Source organism: Saccostrea echinata, unplaced genomic scaffold (assembly GCF_033153115.1).
Source record: "Saccostrea echinata isolate AGI-Se365-2 ecotype Australia unplaced genomic scaffold, CSIRO_AGI_Sech_v1 ptg000002l, whole genome shotgun sequence".
NCBI lineage: Eukaryota > Metazoa > Mollusca > Bivalvia > Ostreida > Ostreidae > Saccostrea > Saccostrea echinata.
The window spans coordinates 3355046-3375952 of NW_026889751.1; the positions used below are offsets into that span (position 1 = coordinate 3355046).

The 20907-nt window shown below is 34.4% G+C and overlaps 2 protein-coding genes across 2 annotated transcripts; one reads left to right on the plus strand and one right to left on the minus strand.

Moving 5' to 3' along the window:
- Positions 1–310: 310 nt before the first annotated feature.
- On the minus strand, positions 311–4619 carry LOC133205256 (epididymal secretory glutathione peroxidase-like). Its single transcript, XM_061341029.1, has 3 exons — positions 4377–4619; positions 3330–3565; positions 311–1115 (listed from the first exon to the last, which is right to left on the minus strand). The coding sequence occupies exons 1-3, from the start codon at positions 4576–4578 to the stop codon at positions 855–857; spliced, it is 699 nt and encodes a 232-aa protein (XP_061197013.1). The 5' UTR covers positions 4579–4619; the 3' UTR covers positions 311–854.
- A 12658-nt stretch (positions 4620–17277) lies between these two features.
- LOC133203680 (uncharacterized) lies at positions 17278–18865 on the plus strand. The gene is made up of 4 exons (XM_061339452.1): positions 17278–17515; positions 17676–17717; positions 17836–17913; positions 18428–18865. Exons 1-4 carry the CDS (start codon positions 17278–17280, stop codon positions 18466–18468), a joined length of 399 nt encoding a protein of 132 aa, XP_061195436.1. The 3' UTR covers positions 18469–18865.
- Positions 18866–20907: the final 2042 nt, after the last annotated feature.

Consider the following 20907-nt stretch of genomic DNA (forward strand, 5'->3'; position numbering starts at 1 on the left):
CGTGTTCTATGCCCTGTTTACAGATCTGTATAGTTTGCAGATTTTTTTTTTTTTGAGATCGATCTCTGTTTCCTTATCTTCACCTTTTTCATTTAAATAAAGTTTAAATGAAGGTACAACTTTTATCTATTACATCAAAATATAATAAAATGCAGTAAATATTATGGGACTTTTAGTCCAGTACTGAGCACGTTAAACGTTGGTGAAAGCATAGAATATCATAAGTGGCCTCTTTAAAGTTTTACAATGACTTTGTACAATTTACAAAATGATAGTAGTTTCAGTCATATATAATGAACTCAAAACGTGGTTTGTTTCAAGGGTTTTTATTCTCATTTAAATCAATGATGTTTGATATTCTCTAACTTTATGCTACGTCTAGCTCTGACGGTACACATTTTCATCTATGAATGCACAAGTAGATGAAAAGGTACGCTATCAAAGTACCTTCCTCCGAGTTTTGAAGATACTTGTCATGGATCAGATCATGACGTGAAAGTTAGAGAATTAAAACATTATCCTTTTTTAAACAGCACAACCAAGATATGATCTTTTTGTATAAGCATACTGTCTGATGGGATTCTATCACAATTATTTTGTTCTAGAATTAAAATATGTATATAATATGCATGTGTTCTTTAATTACTGGACACAATGTGTCTTATCATAAAATTGTTTACTAAATTGTTACAGTATAAATAAATATGCGGAAATTTATTCTACAAGTAGGTTGTCGAAAAAAAGACCACCCATCCCGACATTTAAAACACTGCCAAACACCTTATCCGATCACACGGTACACTCGTTAATGAAGATCATACCGGTATGCTGCTATATAAAACAAACGTGGCTTTTTATTTCTTTGGATATTTTGATTCCAGTTTGTATAACTCATTTTCTACACAGGAACTGTTACAGGAACTGGGATAAAGGAGAGCAGTAGAGATGTTAAGAATGTCCATGGGTTCAACATCAGACAGAAATCGGTAGATAGGAATGCCATTTCTATCTACAAGGAATTTTTCGAAGTTCCATGCAACATCTCGTGTCTTGAATTTAGACCAGAAACATTCGTGTGGAGAAAATTTTGCTTCATCTGGAAGACGACATCGTTCCTGCAGGGAAAAATGTATATTTGATCAAGTGACATTTTAAAGAGCAAGTGTACATTTTATTGAAAACGAATCTTATCTCGGGATGATGAAGATGACAGAAAATTGAGACGAATAAAATAATCTAATTTTTTTCAATTTTCTTGACTCAAGTCAGCATGCGAAAATCTAACAGAAAGAATCAATGATACAAGCTTATATGCATTAAAAGACAGATCATGTTTCCCGATCATGACAAGGAGCACACGGCGGGTGTGACCGGTCGGCAGGGGATGCTCACTCCTCCATGGTACCTGATCCCACCTCTATATTTTGAGGTCCATGTTTTGCTCTGCTCCAGATTTGTATCGTTTCATTGGACTTTCGAGATTGAATACTGTTCGTTATCTTCATATTTCATCTAAGCGGCACTTAAGTCCCATGAAATTAAAGATGTCTTTATTTGACCATGACATGGCATTAAACTATGGATAACCTTTAATTTGGTCCGATATGAAAAAAAAATTGTCTTACATAACTTCAAAAATTTTATGCCCCCGGATCGAAAGATCCCGGGGGTATATTGTTTTTGTCCTGTCTGTCTGTTTATCTGTTTGTCTGTTTATCTGTTTGTTTGTCTGTCTGTTGTCAACTTTAACCTTGCCCATAACTTTTGATTGGTTGGAGCTATGACTTTCATACTTCACATGTGTATTCCTTGTGACAAGACCTTTCTTTGGATACCATCATATTTGACCTTGACCTTGAAGTTTGACCCACTTTTGCAAAATTTTATGAGACCTTGGCCATAACTTCTGAACAGTTGGTGCTTGGGGTTTCAAACTTCACACGTGTATTCTTTAAGACAAGGCCTTCCTTTGGATACTAACAACTTTGACCTTGACCTTGGAGTTTGACCTACTTTTGAAAACTTTAACCTTGGCCATAACTTTTGAATGGTTAGAGCTAGGGCTTTCATACTTCACATATGTAATCCTTGTGACAAGACCTTCTTTTGGATACCAACCACTTTGACCTTTTGACCTTGGAGTTTGACCTACTTTTGAAAACTTTAACCTTGGCCATAACTTTTGAACAGTTGGTGCTTGTGGTTTCAAACTTCACATGTGCATTCCTTGTGACAAGACCTTCCTCTGGATATCAACCTCTTTGACTTTGACCTACTTTTGAAAAACTTTAACCTTGGCCATAACTTTTGAATGGTTAGAGCTAGGGCTTTCATACTTCACATATGTAATCCTTGTGACAAAACCTTCTTTTAGATACCAACCACTTTGACCTTTTGACCTTGACCTAGGAGTTTGACCTACTTTTGAAAAACTTTAACCTTGGCCATAACTTTTGAATGGTTGGTGCTAGGGCTTTCATACTTTACATATGTAATCCTTGTGACAAGACCTTCCTTTGGATACCAACCACTTTGACCCTTTGACCTTGACCTAGGAGTTTGACCTACTTTTGAAAAACTTTAACCTTGGCCATAACTTTTGAATGGTTGGTGGTAGGGCTTTCATACTTTACATATGTAATCCTTGTGACAAGACCTTCCTTTGGATACCAACAACTTTGACCTTGATGTTTTACTTACTTTTACAAAACTTTAACCTTCGCCATAACTTTTGAACAGTTGCAGCTAGGGCTTTCAAATTTAACATTTTTTTATCTTTTGGCCTGGATTTTGACTTGCATTTGAGAAACTTTAACCTTCGCCATAAGCTGCCATACGGGAGCATCAGTGTTTCACAAACACATCTTGTTGAACATTTTTTTTGGTGGACAACCTTAAATCCAATTATATTTCTCGCTCTTATCATGGTGTATAAAATCACCTGATCTAACGTTTCATTGTATAAATGTGAATGAAGACTACAATTCGAACAAAAAATAGACATTTTTTTCTAATTGTTTTTTCTCGCCAGCAAGAGGTTGCATTGTATATGTGTATTAAGACAACCATTTGAAGATATAGTACACTAAACACAGACAGCGTTATTTCTAAGTAGCAATTCAAACCAACATGAGATAGCTATTACTTTTATCGTATGGAGTTGTCGCCGCCATCGCTAGTATCTCTATCATTTCCGTCTGCGGTTTACTTTGAAGAGCTTCTGATTCTGTGTTCATTTCCCCAGGAAACGCAAACAGGAAATTATTTTTACATTTCAATTAACAGTCTGATTTAAACGATAATGTTTAAGTTACTGATATATTTTATACCTTTAAATACGTATAAACTGATGACTCCTTTTCTCCATTTATGTCCCCCTTTCCCATTATATCAAAAGCAGGGGTAAATCCGCTGCCGGGACGAACAAATTTCAAGCCATTTAAAAGTTCGGTTTTATTGTCCGCTGGTTCTTGGTGACCAAACTGGTTACAAGGAAATCCTAGGACTTTGAGATCGCTGTTAAAGTTGACATATGCATTCAGTTGGTGATACTGATAGGTAAACCCTGAAATGTATGCAGATATAGGCTTAATGACAGAGACATTTTACATTGCATAATCAGAAAGGTCGTGAAATTGCGCACATTGTATATTGAGTAATCCAGAGTTGTAGTTCGATAAACACACTATCGATCGTACACCTGCAGACAATAAAAAGTTTCCGCTAAAACGATCTTTTAATGTAGAGAAGGATCACTTTTGTTGCAAAAATATGATATGATAATTACTTTACACAAAGGCATTCTCTAATGAATCGTAATGAGTTAAACTGTGTGAATCTGTCCTGTGTCAGCTTGAGGGTTACAGGTTAGCGCCATCTTTCAGGTTCTTTTGTGCTATGCATTTTTTTTTTCAAATTAAATTTACAAAAAAAAAATTGATTGTATTTTTGTTAACAAATCAATATATGCGAGAATCGTATTTATAAGTAAATACGTCTACGCATTTGTAGAAGGAATCGTCATTTTTAATCTTCTGATGATACATGAATGAAGTCCTCATCCACATACAACAACATAGGCCATTGACATTTTCGTATTAGGAAGCAAGGAAATAACGGACATAGACTTTCTTCTACGTTGTCTTAATAAAACGGATTAAGTTTTTACACTCTATTTATATGCAAAGAAGAAAAGAGAACTGTATTTTTTTTTTTTTTTTTTTTTGCAAATGACGAATTAATCGAAACTATTCCGCTGTTTTGTATTGAAGTGTATCTAAAATAGGTTATTTTCCACAAAAAAGACGAACGATTTCCCGCATTGATATAATCTAAGCGAAAACTGCTTCCATTATATGTGTTGAATTACAAATTACCTCAGAAAGTAGCTAAATTTACCACCAAGGTTACATTCCCTGCAAACTCCTGCAGTGTCCGATTATTTCCCTCCAGGTCTACAGTCTGCAAGTCATAGAAACTTTCGTCGTTTGGAAGTCTGTCGCATACTGTATGCCACTTTGCACATTGTGCAGGTAAAAGGAAAGTCAGAGATAACAAGTGAAGAAGAAGAGGATTCATTTTTGTACTAAACCATGCTTCACAGATAACATCAACCGGTACAGTGAATATATACTAACATCTGTTGTCATCCGTCATTGTTTGCAATGGGGTTCAACAGAGGCTATATTGTCTATTTGTTACGTTGCTAGGTCTGTTTTCCTACATTCTGGCCCCTGGACTACTGTTTGTCGTTAATCGTTCATTATCTGAAATGTCACTTGAAGGCGCAAGCTGCCGGAGGGTTATTTAGATTTTGTTACACAATTTGTTTACGCGAACATCGTCATATGCACGTTGAAATTTGCTACAAAGGATCAGACGACTTGTACAACAAACAGAACAGAACTAACAAAATGACCTTTGTAAACATTAAATAAATTGGTATCTTTCTTCAAAGTTTAGAAAAAAAAAATGTGTTGAATATTAGGTTTTGTCAATCTGTGAATAGAATAATTGTGAATATATGTATCGTACCACTGAGACGGTATTATTACTCACAGCACACAGTTACATCGCATGAAGAACAGTTCACAATAATAGCTGAGTTTTCCTTCAAGTTGATTTTATATTTCTGCATTGACATCTTTTAACAGGTTTGTTTAACATCATGGAGGAAACAATCTCTCGGAGTGAGACTATTCTTAAACTTAGACGTTTCATATTTTTTGAATAATGTAATCGTCTGAATTCGTTTTATTTTAGGCTTTATTAGATTGATGTTATTCCATAGTGTAAAAATGCAAACTTTTTCCCCATTTTATTTTTACTTTTTTGCGAATATGTATTCTTTCATTTCCTCCGCTCCCAAAACAAAAGAATACGAAATCGACCTTGTAATGTTAGCTATGGCACTCTAATAAGGATAAAAAAAAAAAAACTCCATTGACAGAAAATCGGTTATCAATATTTGACTTCTGAATTAGCTTCTGGGAATTTTGATAACAATAAACTTCTACATGGCACATGATGACAATCTTAATTACAGGCATTCAAATTCAAAATATGATCTTTCCCATCACAATCGCTTTTCATTACTGGTCGAAATTAAAACCTACAATCATATGTACATGTATAAACAGACCACTGCAGACACATGACAAATGGAAACAAAGTGGTGTCAGGAATTTTAATTTGACATTGAACTTGTCCAAATTACTTTTGGTCATTATTTTGACAGAACTCCAAGTCACAAGCAATCCTTGTATTAAATTTATTCGTCTGTTTTTTTTTCTCACTTTCTTCTATAATCATGAACCAAATATATAAATATATGTATATATTTAGAGAGAGAGAGAGAGAGACAGACACAGACAGACAGAGGGGAGGAGGATTTCTATGGAGACCCCCTTTTTCCATGGTGCAGGGACATTGAGTTAGTTATCTGGATGTTAAACGAATTATCTTTTCCTCTTTATAAGTTTTAGTTCGCAATTTTTTTGTTTTATTTTTATTTTATCATAGAAATATATTAATTTTACGTATAGGTGTTGAGCTCTTCACTAAGTGGCCATGAATTTCTCAAAGTATTGGAAGGGGTCCGTGGCCTCTTACGTAACAACAGCAAATCTATTTTGTCACTTTAAGATTTAGTGCATTAATTTTTCATATAAATCTTAGACTCAAGGCCACTATGGAGCCTGAAACCTCCTATAAAAATGGAAATATGAATTTCGCAACGTGGTATATATTATATATACATCAGGCCCGTAGCAACGGTTACAAAGGGGCGGGGGGCAACTTCCCAAAAAATATGACAAACCAAAAAAAAAAAAGGGGGAAGAAAAAAAGAAACGAAAATTACAGTCCAAATCCTGGAACTTGCCAGTACTCGACCTAACCGTAACAAAGGAGGGGGAAGGGGGGGGGGTACAAGCATATAAAGGAAAATTTACCATAGCAAAATACACTGTACTATACTCAGAAACCCCCCCCCCCGCGTTCTGCGGGCCTGTACACTTTTCCTTACAAACAATATCTCTTCTTGATATTTGGTTGCACTTTCAACAAGAAGTACTTTCAGCTTTTTCCCATTATTGGGGTTGAAATAAATAGGGTAAGTTAACCATGGATCGGACACATACCTTGCTTCGGACAACTTCAGGCAATAAACTTTCTTTAAATCTGAGTGTTCCCGTGTTTTTACTTGTTTCTGTCTTGAAGCTGAAGATTTCAACTTTTTATTGATGCCGATTTTTATTGTCATGTTGCGATAAAAATACCCGAGAATGGCCTTGAAGTTACGTCATATTTTACATCATCGAGGGGGAGTAACCAGAATTTTATGATTTTGCAAATTTTGGCATGCTCTGTGAAGAACAAGCAGGGTTTAGAAAGGGCTATAGCACAACAGATCATATATTTAATCTTAAATGTTTAATTGATTTGTATTTACATAGAGGTAGAAAATTGTATTGTGCTTTTGTTGATTATCGTAAAGCATTTGACACTGTACGAAGGGCTTATTTATGGAAAAAAAATGTTGAAACATCCTATAGATGGAAATATGTTAAAAATAATACAAAATATATACAGTAATGCAAAGTCTTGTGTAAGGCAAGGCAGTTCTTGTTCCAATTTTTTTATTTCAAATATTGGTGTACGTCAAGGTGAAAATGTATCACCTGTTCTGTTTGCCATTTTCCTTAATGATTTGGTTGAATTTATGTCACATGCCTATAATGGTCTTGTAGATATGAACACGGCAGCTCACTTATTAGATACTGACGAGATAACTGTTTATTTACGTTTGTATTTGTTGTTGTATGCTGATGATACATGCAGTTATTTTAGCAGAGTCAGCTGCTGAATTGCAAGCTTCTTTAAATGCAATGTACTTGTACTGGCAAACTTGGAAGATGCAAGTTAATTCTCTTAAAACAAAAGTTGTTATTTTTTCTCGCTCTAACATAAACACTGATAATTTACATTTTACTTATAATGGTGATAGACTAGAAATTGTTAGAAACTTTCAATAGCTTGGAATAATTTTTTCTAGTAAAGGTACTTTTAATGACGCAAAGTCACATCTGGTACAACAAGCCAGAAAAGCTATGTATATTGTTCTTAGAAAATCCAGGAAATTAAATTTACCTATTCATATGCAACTGCAACTTTTTGACACCATGGTTGTACCTATATTGTTGTATGGTGTAGAAGTATGGGGTTTTGAAAACTGCAGCATTTTAGAATTCTTTCATATGGAATTTTGTAAGAAAATTTTGAAAGTTAAAAAAACTACTCCTCATTGTATTGTTTATAGAGAGCTGGGTAGAATACCACTTAGTATATTAGTAAAGTCTAGAATGGCTGGTTTCTGGCAAAGGATTTTGTGTGGTAAAAATGAGAAAATTTCCTTCACATTGTACTCAATTTTGTTTCAATTAGCTCAAAAGGTTTTTACCATTCAAAATGGCTCATGGAAATTAAGAATATTTTACATGATTGTAATTTGGATCTAATGTGGAATGCTCAGTATGTTGATAAATCATGCAAAATTGTTGTGTTGGTTAAGAATACTTTAAGAAATAGTTTTATCCAAGACTGGAATGTAAATGTATTAAATTTTCCAAAATGCCTTAATTATAGAATGTACAAGTGTGATTTTGGTTTTGAAAATTATCTAAACATGTTACCAAATGATCTTAGATTATATTTATGTAAATTTCGTTGTGTCAGTCATAACTTGCCAATTGAAGCTGGTAGATTTTATAGTATTGATAGATCTGAGAGACACTGTAACCTCTGCAATAACAATGAACTTGGTGATGAGTTTCATTATTTATTTAAGTGTCCTTTTTTTAAGAATGAAAGACAGAAATTTATACCTAGCAATATTTACACAAATCCAAACACAGTATCTTTTTATAATTTGATGAATACTTCTGATATATATGAACTAATAGGTTTAGCTAAGTTTTGTAAAACTGTTCTTAAATTATTTCATGCCTGAACTTCCTACAATGTAAACATTAAACGATTTTTTTTATATACAACCGTCAGTACTGTCCATATCAAAGTTCTTTTTGTGGTTCATTATGTTAACTGTTCACATGTTGATTTGTTCAATTGTTAAACTCTTATTTTACTAACATACCCCATGTGGGGGCTTTAGTGAAAATAAAAGTTTCAAAGTTTTTCATAGAGTTTTCGTTCTCTAATTAGACTTCAACGGAACGAGTCGGACTTGGTTGAAATTTGTCAATGATTGGTAATTTTACAGAACTTTTAAAGAAATTTCACTTCCATGTTTGTATATTTTTTTAGAGTTGTTTTTTTTTACTAGTATGTTCATTTCACCGTACATCGGACACAAATTAACCATGCATCGGACACTTTCCGATGCATGGGTAATCACTTCCATTTTCATACAGAACCCAACTGACATCCGTTTTTTGCGGAAATAGAAATTAAAATCTCTTATTTTTTTGTGAATATACATGTTATCGATATATGACGTCTAGAAATGGACTCAGTTTATTTTTACAAACCATAGTATGATAACCCATGAGACAAAGGTACAAGTTGACATATAAATAGCATTGTAAAGCCTTTCTAACCTGATGTGATGGAACTAAAAACTCTTCTCATTTGTGGATCGATGTAGTCATTCAAATTTAACTAGAAGGTTATATTTTAAATAAAAGATAAAAATATTTCAAGATCACCAATTTGGTCTTTTATAATGTTACTTCACTCATTATGATTTTTTACCACAATGTTTTATATATATACAATGTTTACGGCATTACATTTTATGTTTTCTATACCCTCCCATATGCTTTGCTTTTGTACAGGAATCTTCATTTGAGAATAAACATGAGTAAATCAACTCATTCTTGATAATCAATGTTAAATATTAACAACCTATATAATGTATATTGTTTTTGGTATAATTCATATATTTTCAAGGGATTTCATGTATCATATTTGCCGATTTTAGCGACATCTGCTTTAAACTGGATCTCCGCGCGTTTTTCACCGTTTAAGAGGACCAGTTTAGATGATGATAAAGAAGTTACCATTGCATAACATGAAACGACTAAGCATATAAAGAATTGACCACTTCATATAACGAATTAACAACGACATATAATTATTAACCACCTCATATAAAGATGTTACCACTGCATAGCATGATTTTAGAATATATATAATGATTTTACTACATAATATAATGATGTTAGTACTGCACATAATAATTTTTTTCAATTCATGTAAAGGTGTCGCACTGAATGAAATGAACTTGGCACTGCACATGCAGCGTGTTTCATTTAGTGTAATGATTGCACTCTCACACAAACTATGTTTATAAATGTATATATTGAACTTATCACATCATAGAAAGATTTCATTAATGTATATAATGGAGTAAACACTGCATATAATGATTTTACAGCATAATGTAACGGTGCTATCACTTCATTACATTATTTAACCACTACATATAATGACGTTGCCACTGTATATAATGATAAAACTACTGCATATAATAAAGTTATCACTGGATATAATGATTTTACCACTATATATAATGACTTCACCACTTCATATAAAGGTTATACAACCTCATATAATATGAAAGTGACCTTCAGGCAGCTATGGCGTTCCATAAATTGCTGTTATGCTTGTTATATGGTCACAAAACAAGCTTTATTGCTAGCGCTCTCGAGCGCTAGCAACTACGTTAGTCTATATTTCTGGAATACGCATGCTCGACTTCACGGTCGGGCATTCTGGGAAAATTACTGAAGACAGACTGTACGATGATAATTTCGTTTTATCATAAAAAATTGATATGATCCGAATTCTGAATTTCTTAATTTATTGTCTAACCTATGATTAAAAGTACAAGACAATTTGGGTCATATAATGCCAAGATTGTAGAGATCAACTGGTAAAACCTAGCTTTCCTTAAAGCTAACCATGTACATGTATACTACCTTCCTAGATGATTCCGGCAAGCTCAGAACCCCCCCCCCCCCCCCAGGAAATCTTTCAGAGTTTGTCGGAAAGACACGAGAAGCGATTGATACAATGCAGTAGCACTGATATAATTGTTATTCTTTAATTTTTCATTTTTTCTTTTTTGACGGAAAAGCCCGACTAATGATCCAATTGTTATTGCTAGCGCTCTCGAGCGCTAGCAACTACGTTAGTCTTTTTTACTGGAATACGTATGCTCGACTTCATGGTAGGGCATTCTGGGAATACTACTGTAGATAACTGTACCATGTCAATTTCGTTTTTTAATCTGAAAATACATATGATCTGAAGTTTCGCGTTTTGTTGTCTAACCTTAAATAAATGTACAAAAGGTAACAGTAAATGCCAAAACTGTACAGATCAGTTATAATTTCTAAAATTATAATTAAAAAAAACTAGCTATTTTTTAACTATCTTCATGGATCTTTCTGGCAATTTCGGAATAACAACCTCGGATATGTTTTTTTATAAATAGTCTGATGAATATTCTGTATTAAACACTGGATAGCTGATACATTCACCATTCTGAATTACGACACATCCCCCAACACTACCTCCACTGTACCACTGTGTCTTCCTATTAATAATTAGGGACGACCATTCGATTCTGAAGGGGGGGGGGCAGATTTTGGAAATAAATAATCTGTCCTCAAAAAAGTTGAAAATAAATAACTGTCTTTCCACGACCGGCAAGAAAATAAATAATCTGTCATTGACTATTGCTACTTAACCCCCCCCCCCTCCGGTCCCTCTTTGAACTTTGTTTTTGTTTTTGTTTTTGTCAAACTTTTCTGTGAAGAGTTCCTTGATCATCTTGAAAATAAATAATCTGTCCTTGACTGGCATGAAAATAAATAATCTGACTCGAACGATTTTGCCAGACCCCCCCCCCCTCCTCAGAATCAAATGGTCGTCCCCTTAATCGATTCAGAAAATTAATCGAATAATTCAGATATCTAATTATGTGGTTTATGATAGCTACAGCGCTAGCTCACCTATCTTTTTAAAAGTTAAGCTTGTATATAGTTTAAAATAGAAAAAATTCTGCTGGGTTAATCATTTGATTATTTCAACCTACGTGCAAAGAACAATAACTCGCTAAGGTCACACAACAGCATAACGATGGTTAAGTATGATCCGATGTAAAAATAAACAAGCATTCTGAGAGTATTGCATTAGCAATACTAGTCCCCTACCGGCAAGTGTAATCTGGTTCCGTTCCCGTTAAGAATTGAAAATGCCATAATTCCGTCAAGAATTAATGAAGCGGGACGAAATGCAAACTTGATCTGTAACTAATCAAGGTAAAGCCACATACCAAAAATCAGCTCAATATCTACAAGCGTTTAGAAGAAAATTGCGGAAAACCTGTAAAAATTGAAAAGACCGTAATTCCGTCAAAAATCAATGAAGCGGAACGAAATGCAAACTTGATCTGTAAATCATCAAAATACACTCGCATACCAAAAATCAGCTCAATATCTGCAAGCGTTTAGGAAAAAAGTGCGGAAAACCAAGTGGGACAGACTGACAGACAGACAGAGGGACAGACAGACAGACAGACGGACAGACAGACAGACAGACGGACGGACAGACTCAGAGGAAACCTATAGTCCCCTCCGGTTTCACCGGTAGGGGACTAATAAATAAAACATTTTAAAAGATTAAAAACAGAGATTTTAATATTTCCTTGATTTTTTAAAGTAGTGGAATAGTTATAAAAAAATTAATACTGATTTAGGTCGGAGCAGTCTTTAAATAAAACATGACAAAAATTGTCTGCCATTGAAATAACGGGGTGATCTTACTTTCCTATATAAATAGTCAAACATTTTTAATTGGTACCTATCTTTTACCAGGACTAATTTCCAAAATTTGCCTTTCTTTTACATGTATCATGTAAAAGATTTTTAACAAATTTTAACAATTTCAATGCGAAATTTAATGCGCCACATAGAACATTTTTTTTTATTTTTGAAACACCTTTTATTAGTCCCCTACCGGTGAAACCGGACGGGACTATAGGTTTCCTGTGAGTCTGTCCGTCCGTCTGTCTGTCTGGCTGTCCGTCCGTCCGTCCGTCTGTCTGTCTGTCCCTCTGTCTGCCTGTCAGTCTGTCCCACTTGGTTTTCCGCACTTTTTTCCTAAACGCTTGCAGATATAGAGCTGATTTTTGGTATGTGAGTGTATCTTGATGAGTTACAGATCAAGTTTGCATTTCGTTCCGCTTCATCGATTTTTGACGGAATTACGGGTTTTCCACAATTTTCTTCTAAACGGTTTTAGATATTGAGCTGATTTTTAAAATGTGACTTTACCTTGATTAGTTATAGATCAAATTTGCATTTCGTCCCGCTTCATTGGTTTTTGACGGAATTATGGCATTTTCAATTCTTATTGGGAACCAGATTACACTTGCCGGTAGGGGACTAGTATTGCTAATGCAATACTCTCAGAATGCTTGTTTAATAATCTGTTTTTTTGGGGGGGTGGGGGGTGGGGGATGGGGGTGGGGGTCATATATTCCCGAAGAATGATTCCCTGGTTAAAATCATCTACCTCATACTGCGTAAAACAACCTTTGCATGGGTCTTTATACATTTTGATACCTTTTAAATTTCCTGTTTACAGTCATAATGTTTACCTGCTTCCTTTCAAACAAGAAAGGATTATAACATAAATAGATATCCCGATTTTGTTTATGTACACGTGTACTACAAGTGATTTGGACATACTTGTATGAAATTATTAAAGACAACATTAAGCACATTTTTGGACTTCTAGAAGAGCCCTTAAAAATTAACTATTTCTCTTGATGACTGTACATGTTACACGTGTCAGATAATTATTTCCTATTTCTGTTTTAAGAAAGAAAGACTCGGGTAGATATAAATATACGTAATTGTAATATCTCGTGACATGTAAAATTTTCCTTCCTCAACAATATTTTGTCAGCGTAAAAGGTAAGAACAATTGTCAAAAGTGATGATTTGTTGTAAACTACATGAACATGATTTATTACATCGATTAAATTATTATATACATATATATATATATATATATCATGCATGTATGTTCTTATCGGTATTTTGACAAAATATTTTAGGCTTGTGACTTCATAAGTATATAAAAACAGCATTTAAAGGGTGTTAAATATCGGTGGTCGGCGCACAGCAATTTTTTTTTACTTTTACAAGTAGCATTGTCAATGAAGTTTTCTTTATTACCAGGCTATACGGAAATATAATGTCACAAAATTTACCTCCATAAATACTCTTTGACCTGGTGTACTCGTGTATAAAAATTCATTAATTTTACATCATGAATGACAAATATATGACTTTATATGCCAAAACACTTTTAATTAGATATTGTCAAAAATGGTGACGTTTTGCGATAATGTGGAGCACCAAATTATTAAGCAGTACTGTGTTGAGCAGAATATGACTCCTATCCATACAGTAAAAAAGATGTTAACGATGGAAAACAGAAATATAAGGTTTATCCCTAGTTGAAGAGGTTTGAGGATGGCTTGACGATATCCGATAGAAAAGGCGTTTTGTAGACCAACAAAATGAAGACAGACTAAAAGTCAGGAGCTGGACGTCATAGGCCTAAGTGAAGGCCGCCGTTAAACAATGCGAAGGTTTATTACCGGGATTGAGAAATTGTCTATACTTTACTTACTTATCCTCTTCGCCCCCTATGGGACATAAGGCTTCAACAAGCTGTCTCCATCTTCCTCTAGCCTTTGCCACGTACTGTGCCTGTCCCCACGAGTAGCCCATTTCCTCTAGCTCTGATGTTATAGTTCTTCTCCACGTTGTTCGTGGTCTACCTCCTTTCCTCTTTCCAGATGGTGTCCAATGTAGGGCTGTTTTAGGTATTCTACTCTGGGGCATTCTCATCACATGTCCCAGCAATCTCAATCTTCTTTGCTTGATTTCAGTTGTTATGTTCCTGCTTTTGCTTTTCTTGTGCAGATCTCTGTTAGAGATCTTGTTCGGCCAGAAGATACGGTGGATTTTTCGGAGACAGTTGTTGTGGAATACCTATATTTTTCTCATGTCGCTTTCAACAACACGCCAGCATTCAGACCCATACAGGAGAACTGATTTAACATTGCTGTTATAAAGTTGGAGTTTGGTTCTCAGACTGTAGTTGTTTGACTTCCAGATGGGCTGAGGTTTGGCAAATGCTGTTCGTGTTTTATTGAGCCGTGATTTTATGTCTTTCCAGTACCGTTGTCCTTACTTAGGATGCTGCCAAGGTAGGTAAAGTCCTCAACTTCCTCTAGTGGCTCTCCATTTAATGTGACAGGTTCTACTGGTGCATTGATTGTCATTACCTTGGTCTTCTTGGCATTGATGTTAAGCCCAGTTTGTTTGAGAAAGGAGTTTAATTTATCAGTCTTTTCTTGTAAGTGGGTGATGTTTCCTGATACTTCTGCCAGATCGTCTGCAAAGTCCAGGTCTTCTAGGTGACTGAACATTGTCCATTAAATACCCCTCTTTTTGTCATCTGTGGTGTTTCTTTGCATCCAATCAATGACCATAAGGAAGAGAATTGGTGATAATATGCATCCTTGCCTTACTCCAGATTTTACACTAAATGAGTCCGATATTCCATTTTCCAGGATGACACTACATTCGAAGTTTGAGTAAAATGTTTTCATGATATTGCAGATCTTTTCTAATATTCCATAAGATCTTACAATTTTCCAGAGTGTTTCTCTTTGCACACTGTCGAAAGCTTTCTTAAAATCAATAAAGTTGATGCACAGTGGCATTTGCCATTCTATACACTGTTCTATAATGTTACGAATGGTAAACATTTGGTCTATACACCCTCTTCCTCTTCTAAAACCAGCTTGTTCCTCTCTCAGTTTCTTTTCAATCACTTTGTCTATTCTGTACAGCAGTATTTTACAGAACACCTTGCTGGGGACTGAGAGCAGTGTTATGCCTCTCCAGTTGTCACAAATTTGGAGATCTCTCTTCTTTGGAGGGTTTACAATGAGTCCTTTACTCCAGTCATGTGGTATTGTTTCATTTTCCCAGATGTGTACGAATAGGTCTAATAGCGTTTTTGATGATGTTGTAATATCCGTTTTCAGCATTTCAGCATGTATGCAGTCATTACCTGGGGATTTACCATTCTTTAATGATTTAATACAGTTTTGGACTTCTTCCAGGGTCGGTGGTTCTAAGTTTATTTCTAAGTCTTCAACTGCGGGGTCTGGACTTGCTGGTTCATCGGGTTCTGGGCAATTTAGTATCTCCTGGAAATATTGTACCCAACGGTTGGCTTGTTCATGTTCTGTTGCCAGTGTGTGACCATCTTTATCTTTCAAAAGAGCAGATCGGGCTGTAGTGCGACCACATAGTTTTTTCGTTATTTTGAAAACGGTGCTCATTTCTCCATGTGAAGCTGCTCGTTCAGCTTCTTGTGCCAGACTGTCAACATACATTCGTCTATCCCTCCTAGCACTTCGCTTGACATCTTTATCCTTTTCTTTATAGGAAGCTTGTAGTTGTTCTTATAATCTTGCAGACTTGGTACCGATGATTTTCTGCTTTATGTTCTTTCTTTCACCTATTTTTTCCCCACGTACCAGGTGTTAGCCATTCTTTGTTCTTCTTGGTTCGGTAGCCTATAAAACTATTAAAAAAAGAAAAAAAAAGAAAACTATAAAAACTATATATCAAACAAAACAAAAAACAAAAAAAAACTATAGAAATTGTCTATGAAAAGAATTAATTCCGCAATCTTTTGGTAACACTAGTATTTGAGATGTATAACTTGGTAAATAAAAAAAATAAATACAGTGCCGAATTTATGCTTAAACGAATTTTATCAGATGCACATTTCCAGAACTTCACAAACGCCACGATTTACGTTTTGACGTCATCAGTGTTGCGCCGACAACTGATTTGTAGGATTCGTTTACCTGAGAGAAAAATTTTATTTATGGAGATATTTCATTGAAATTTTTAGGCATTATTCAAAAAATGTTGATTATGATGTATGCCAATTTTTAACTTTATAGTGTTAGTGAAACAAAAGATATTGAAAATGTTCGCGTATTTCTGGGACAACCCTCGTATTGACAATATTTGTAACGTGATTTCAACACTAACATCTTCTTGCCCTCTGACCTTCACAATATAACCGTAGGTCAAGGTCATGCCTTTAGGTCATGGACACACAACACTTTCATATGTACTAGTACCAGTTATTTACCATTACGCTTGAAATATCACTGTCTAAAGACCTTGACATGAGAGTTATGTTGACACAAAGGTCATGGACAACAACATACTGAAGCTTTAAATTATCACAATCAAGACTTCAATTCGAAAACATTTAACGTATTAATGAAATACATGTATACTGGACAACTCAGTACCTATAGACTTTTCGGGTACCACTTTGTTTCAAATGCTGTGCTGATATTCCGTCATACTTTACCTGATGATAGATTTATATGACCTTTTATAGGAAACACATGTTGTCCTTGAAAAAAATGTTTGTTTCAAAATGGTTATAAAGTATCAAGATCTAGGACTTTGCGACATATGTCTGTGTAAAGCGATTGAACATGAAAAGATCAAGTAGTAGAATTGCTAATAAAATGATAAATTCTTATATTGAATATTAATAATTCTTTGCAACAATTGCAAGTTTTATCTTATACTTGCTTTAACGAATTTATATGTCTTTTCTAGGTCAAGTATGGCGAACTATGACCTAAGTCAAAAGTATAAAGAAATTCTAAAACTAAAGGAAGATGTACGAGAAACCAATGCCAGAATTCAGAATTCTGTAGATAAGAAAGAATTTAGATTATGTAAAAAATGTGCAGAAACATATACAGAGGAATCAGAAAGACTAATTAAAGAACTGAAGAAAACAGAGAGATTCTGCAATGAACACGGATTCACAGAGGAATACGCATGCGCACACATTCATGGTAGCTTCAGTATTACTTGATTTGAAAAAAAAATGCTTCGGTATAGTGTGGGACAAAGTTCAGGGAATAATGGTTTTCGTGTTTTTTTTTTTTTAATTTATCAGTCTTCTTTATTGTTATATCTTGAAATTGAGATTAATTGAAAACATTGCGTTTTTAGCAGATGGTTCCAACATACTTCGGGCTATCAGCAGCAGAGGGCGTAAGTATTTTTTTAAGTGCGCATATATTAATTTCGTTGCTAATTAAACAAAAGGATTAAATCACAAAAATAAAATTCCATTATATATATTTAATATATAATATTATGCTTTTGTCAGGGAAAAACGGCGAACCATTTGTCTGCCAAGTATCGGATAGCGCCTACGTTAGCATGAATTCACAGGAATTAAGTCGAGGTTCGTTAAGGACGCTCTGAACACTAAGAAAAAGTGTTTTTGTTTTGTCTTTTTTTTTGTTTGGACTTGGAGAAAAATAAAAATATAAAGATGTGCATATTAAGACTATTTACCTTATTTTCAACATAGGGTACCTGTCTTATTTCCACAGGAAAAAAATGTTCAAATATAATGGACTATTCGTGAACAGAAATCACTGTTGTTTACTTACATTGAGAAAATTAATGGAAATAATGAATTCATTTTTTTTTATTCTTGTTCTAATATGATGCTAAGAATATTTTAATCTATTATAAACTGTAAATAGCCATTTTTCTATCTTACTTCTAAGGGCAGATCACTCTAACTGCATAAAACTACCCTACAAGTAGAACTCTTTAGTGTGCAGTGTTTAGAGCTGCCTGAATTGTTATCTTTAAACTTATTTCTGTTAAACTATTTAAAAATATACTGAGAATTTTTTTCAACTAGATTAATTTCCAACAGCGCTTAGATATCTATTTATATGTTGTAGACCGCGCTGGTATCCCGGAGAGTGGAGAGACAACTCATTAGAACAGTGTACTTCGGTCATGGAATGATGATCGGAATTGTGGAAAACTGCAGATAAAATGTCTTTTGAATATTAATTCTGGATAGTGCTAAAAAACTGTAGAATGCTTTATAATGAAGACCACTGTCTGGGTATCGTCGTAATAGAGATGCTGTGTCTTTTATCATGATTTTTTGGCACCAAAATGCATTGTTTACACTTGGAACGTAGATAATATCGGGTATTCCATTGACCACTTTGATTTGTAGCATTTAACTGAATCCCTTTTATAGCTCATACTAAACTTCACATTTCAATGGGTGCTGTTTTGCATGGACAAGTGGAGTTCGATTGTTAATCTTTTCATTTATTTTTGGAAACTAACTGAACCCATCTCACTAGAATGAATGAACATGTATGATACTACATATACATGTATGCTGGATTTAGGTGTATAATCGCATATTGCAATTATACAGGTTTGAACGTGATCATTGCATTGTATATATCTTGCAGACTTGTTATAAACAGATAAAATTTATTACATCTAAAAGTTTAGTGATGATGTTTTATGCTGACCCGAGAAAGGCTAAAAAGGGTGTATTTATGTGCAAAGTTAACTTTTGGCTCCTGATGTTTGCTATTTCCTATTGTTGGGGTCGTAACTTGAACAATGTTGAAAATGCGTCAAATATTTATGATGATAAAAGGATTTGCAATATTGCCTGACGCCACGTGCGTCAGGCAGTACAAGGATTAATTTTTCCAAGATCCGGAACTAAGCGATCATTCTTAATGAACTAGATTTTCTGGAAGCTGATTTACACTGGATTTTGTTACCTGCATTTAAACAAATACAGTTTGCAGAAGAAAGAATCATATTACTGATGCAAAATAATAATGTGTTTAATTCCTTCAAATTTTTTGCATGCACATATTTATTCTTTGCGATTTTTTGTACGGGCATGTCCGTGTAACATTTTTTCTGCGTTTCTAAACTACTGGATTAGTCCATTTGCCTTCCACAATCATTTCGCGCCAAATGTCACATGTAAATTATCTTCGCGCCTTTTTCTTGGATTGTTCTATTGAATGGGTGTGGTAACTTCTATGGAAATAAATAACGTTTATTCTTTTAACCTGATTCTTAAGCTTCAGATTTTTTATTAACAGTAAATTTTATCTCATTCTTAAAAGAACACATTGTATATGGGCAGGCAACACTAAAGCAATTTGCTGATTATTCTTACTATTTATCCCATAAGTGAACTTCTCCAATCATAAACAAACTCCCTCGACCTAGTAAATGGGACATCCCTTCTTGATTCAGTCTGTTTTCCACCTTTTCTCTCAATATTACATTTATTAATGATGTACGTTACAAGGTTAGGTTTTTTAAAAAGCTTAGAAAGTACAGCCAGTAGCTTATTATTTCATGCTTTGTGATGAACAAGGATAGTGAGTGAGTGACAAGAGTGTAGGTCAGTACCCATGGAGGAATGGGCTTAACTCCCGTAAGGTTCTAAGCAAAGAATCGGCAAAATGAAGAAGACATCATGATCTCTACTAGTTTTCATTTCATATAAAAGCACGTTATTATAATTATGAGAAAGGCCCTGAAATCGATTGAAAAGGAAAACTAAACAATTTTAAAACTGTACATAAAGATGTATTTTAAACTCATTTATAATACATGTACATTTATATGCTAAGACCATCAGCGCGTGAGTTTCGTCCGGTTGGGGGGGGGGGAGGGGGTGTTATTAGTATCTTGTTTTGCTCTAGCTATAATGTGTACAGTCCATTAACTTTGTATTCTAGAGCAGCATTGAAGCAGTTTTGTCTCAAACACTTCAAGACAAGGCAGTTAAAACTGTTCATAATTTACTTCGTCGTCGAGAACGACGGAAAACAGACCAGTCTATAAAAAGAGACCGTCTCATCAATCTGCATGTATCACTGACCAGAGAGTGTGCATGAAGAAGCGCGCCCTCTAGTAAGAGAGTACATGTAATATGAATTTCTTTAAAACGAATCATCGAACTGTTTTTCCAAAAAAGAGCCATAGCGCATTTGATAGGCATTTTCGCCTACTCTACTAGTGATTTCTTAAATTCATTGTTTAACCAAAATTTTGTCATACAATCTTAGTTTATACATGCGTAAAACCAAACCACACAATAATGATATTTCAATATTAATAGTTCCCTCATATGATAAATATAAAAATTATCCAGTTTGTATGGAGTATATAGTAAATATTGAGGTATCCACCTAAATATGACAAACTGTTGCCAAAGACCACCCTTAACCAGAAAAACAACTTTTGAATAATTTTATTTGGATATGACTGCACTTCATTACATTTAGATAATTCTGGTTAAAGGTGGTCTTCATATTGAAAATGATGAAAATATATAGGCCTATTCAATTTTTCTTCTCATATTATCGTAAGATTTAGC

Bases quoted from the DNA above. Each gene is read 5' to 3' on its own strand.
- LOC133203680 (XM_061339452.1), top strand. From the start codon at position 17,278: ATGGCGAACTATGACCTAAGTCAAAAGTATAAAGAAATTCTAAAACTA. The intron at 17,718-17,835 runs GTAAGTATTTTT...TGCTTTTGTCAG, and splicing joins GGCTATCAGCAGCAGAGGGC to GGAAAAACGGCGAACCATTT. The intron at 17,914-18,427 runs GTTCGTTAAGGA...TATATGTTGTAG, and splicing joins TTCACAGGAATTAAGTCGAG to ACCGCGCTGGTATCCCGGAG.